Source organism: Notothenia coriiceps, unplaced genomic scaffold (genome assembly GCF_000735185.1).
Source record: "Notothenia coriiceps isolate Sejong01 unplaced genomic scaffold, NC01 NC01_scaffold00028344, whole genome shotgun sequence".
NCBI classification, from domain to species: domain Eukaryota; kingdom Metazoa; phylum Chordata; class Actinopteri; order Perciformes; family Nototheniidae; genus Notothenia; species Notothenia coriiceps.
Window position 1 is genome coordinate 4,043 of NW_011361045.1, and position 1,984 is coordinate 6,026.

The following is a 1,984-nucleotide window of genomic DNA, read 5'->3' on the forward strand; positions in this document are numbered from 1 at the left end:
CCGTTGTTGTCCGTTCGGTCGAGTCTCAGTGTGTGTGTGTGTGTGTGTGTGTGTGTGTGTGTGTGTGTGTGTGTGTGTGTGTGTGTTACCTCTATAATGTATAGGACCACGTTCTTGTAGAAACAGTAGAGGATGCACTTGGTGACACGGTTGTAGCTCCACGCCCCATGGACCAATAGCAGCTTCTCTAGATAGCAGAACTACCAATCAGGGGAAAGGAGAGCAGAGAGAGATTAATTACTATAATTACAAGAGAAAAAAAAGAAGTAAAAAAAAGAACATTTAGTCTGGAAATGGAGCCGAGATAACATTAAGAATGTGGTAACGAGACAAGTGGAGGCAAGACGCCAAGAGGCTAAGAGATCAACAACCCAAACAGCGAAAGTGACAGAAAAGACGGACTCAGCAGTAATTAGGAGAACCCTCTGGCTAGTTTCATCAAGTTGGTGTTATGGGTCACACAGATAACAGATAACAGATACTATTCTTGTAAGAATTGCGGGGAAAAGAGATGGTATATTAATATCTTAAATACGTTTTGAATTGATTAAATGCTACCATTAAATAGACCTTAGCTTTAAGAAGCAAATACACACTCCCTGAAATTACGAGGAGCATAAACGTCTTTAGATTTTCTTATCGACTTAATTGTAAGAGTTGTAAGAGTTCTTGTTAGACAATATGACACTTGAGTGACCCCCTAAGTTAATTAAGCTTCCCTCTGCAGTGATGTCAAAGATCAGTATGACGAGGACAGGACTCATAAGACACTTGATTAGGGTGCATGGACCGAGCATAAATCCATTATCTACGTTCAAATGAAGCCTGTAACCTATCTGTACGAGCCTAATGAAGCATGAAGGACTGTCCTCTGCATGTCTCTACGCTGTGTCTGCGTCCCACCTGTGCTATGGAGTAATCAGAGGAGTTGGTGGCCTGCATGCCCTCGTTGCCGCTGATCCCGACTCCAACGTGAGCCGTCTGGATCATCCCCACGTCGTTGGCACCGTCGCCTATCGCCAGCGTGATCGCCTTCACGTGCTTCTTCACCATGTCCACGATCTCTGACTTCTGAAGCGGAGACACTCTGCGGACACAATGAGAAGAGAAGGAGAGATTCAGAATACTTTATTGTACATTAGATTAACATATAATGAACTATAAATACAATTAATTATACATACAAAATGTGATGATGGTAACGGTGGCAGATTGTCCTCAGAAGGATCCTTGAAAAGGGGGCTTAAGTTTGTGTGTGTGTGTGTGTGTGTGTGTGTGTGTGTGTGTGTGATAGGCATGCACAGCAGTACAAATACAAGAACACTGTGGGAAAAATGGAAAACAAGAAACACATTTTTTGAAATAAAACGGGAAATAAAACAAAAATGGCAGCAATTAAGAGACGAAGAATAAAGCCTGAAAAGTGGGAAACTGTTGCGCGTAAAAAGAAAGATGGCAGGAACACGAACACACGAACACACACCATGTATACATCACTTCAGGGGACATTACATTGACTTATATGCATTTCCTGGAGACTTATCCTAACCTTAACCATAACCAACACATGCTTAACCCTAACCCTTAACCTAATCCTAACCAAGTCTTCACCCTAAAATTAATGATTCCCCTTATGGGGACCTCCAATTTGTCCCCATAAGGGAAGCCAGTCCCAACACGTGACTGTGTAGACAGATTTAGGNACACAACACACACCAACAAACACACACAATCACACACACACACACACACACACGTGATACAGCCGGTGCGTTGTGTGTGTGAGTGTGTGTCAGGGAGCCCTTCCAGCGGTACTCCACCCTGCTTGACTGTATCACTGATCCCTCTTTAATAACACCCGGTTCTGTGTCTGTCGGTGACAATGAGTGGAGTCAGGGAGGCTGGATACAGACTCTCCCTCAGGGGGGGGCTGAAGAGAACGACGGGGAGTGTGCATTTTTGCGAGAGATATTGCGGGTAATGT

At 43.9% G+C, this 1,984-nt stretch overlaps 1 protein-coding gene across 1 annotated transcript in view; it reads right to left on the reverse strand.

Annotated features, from left to right (window-relative positions):
• Positions 1-1,984, reverse strand: part of LOC104958107 (phospholipid-transporting ATPase IB-like) — a 9,774-nt gene that overhangs the window by 4,036 nt on the left and 3,754 nt on the right. The window contains exons 2-3 of the mRNA XM_010785815.1: positions 904-1,087; positions 90-200 (exon numbers count right to left, since the gene is read on the reverse strand). Of these exons, the coding sequence (XP_010784117.1) occupies positions 90-200; positions 904-1,053 (261 nt within the window). The 5' untranslated portion in view covers positions 1,054-1,087. The remainder of the gene's footprint in view (positions 1-89; positions 201-903; positions 1,088-1,984) is intronic.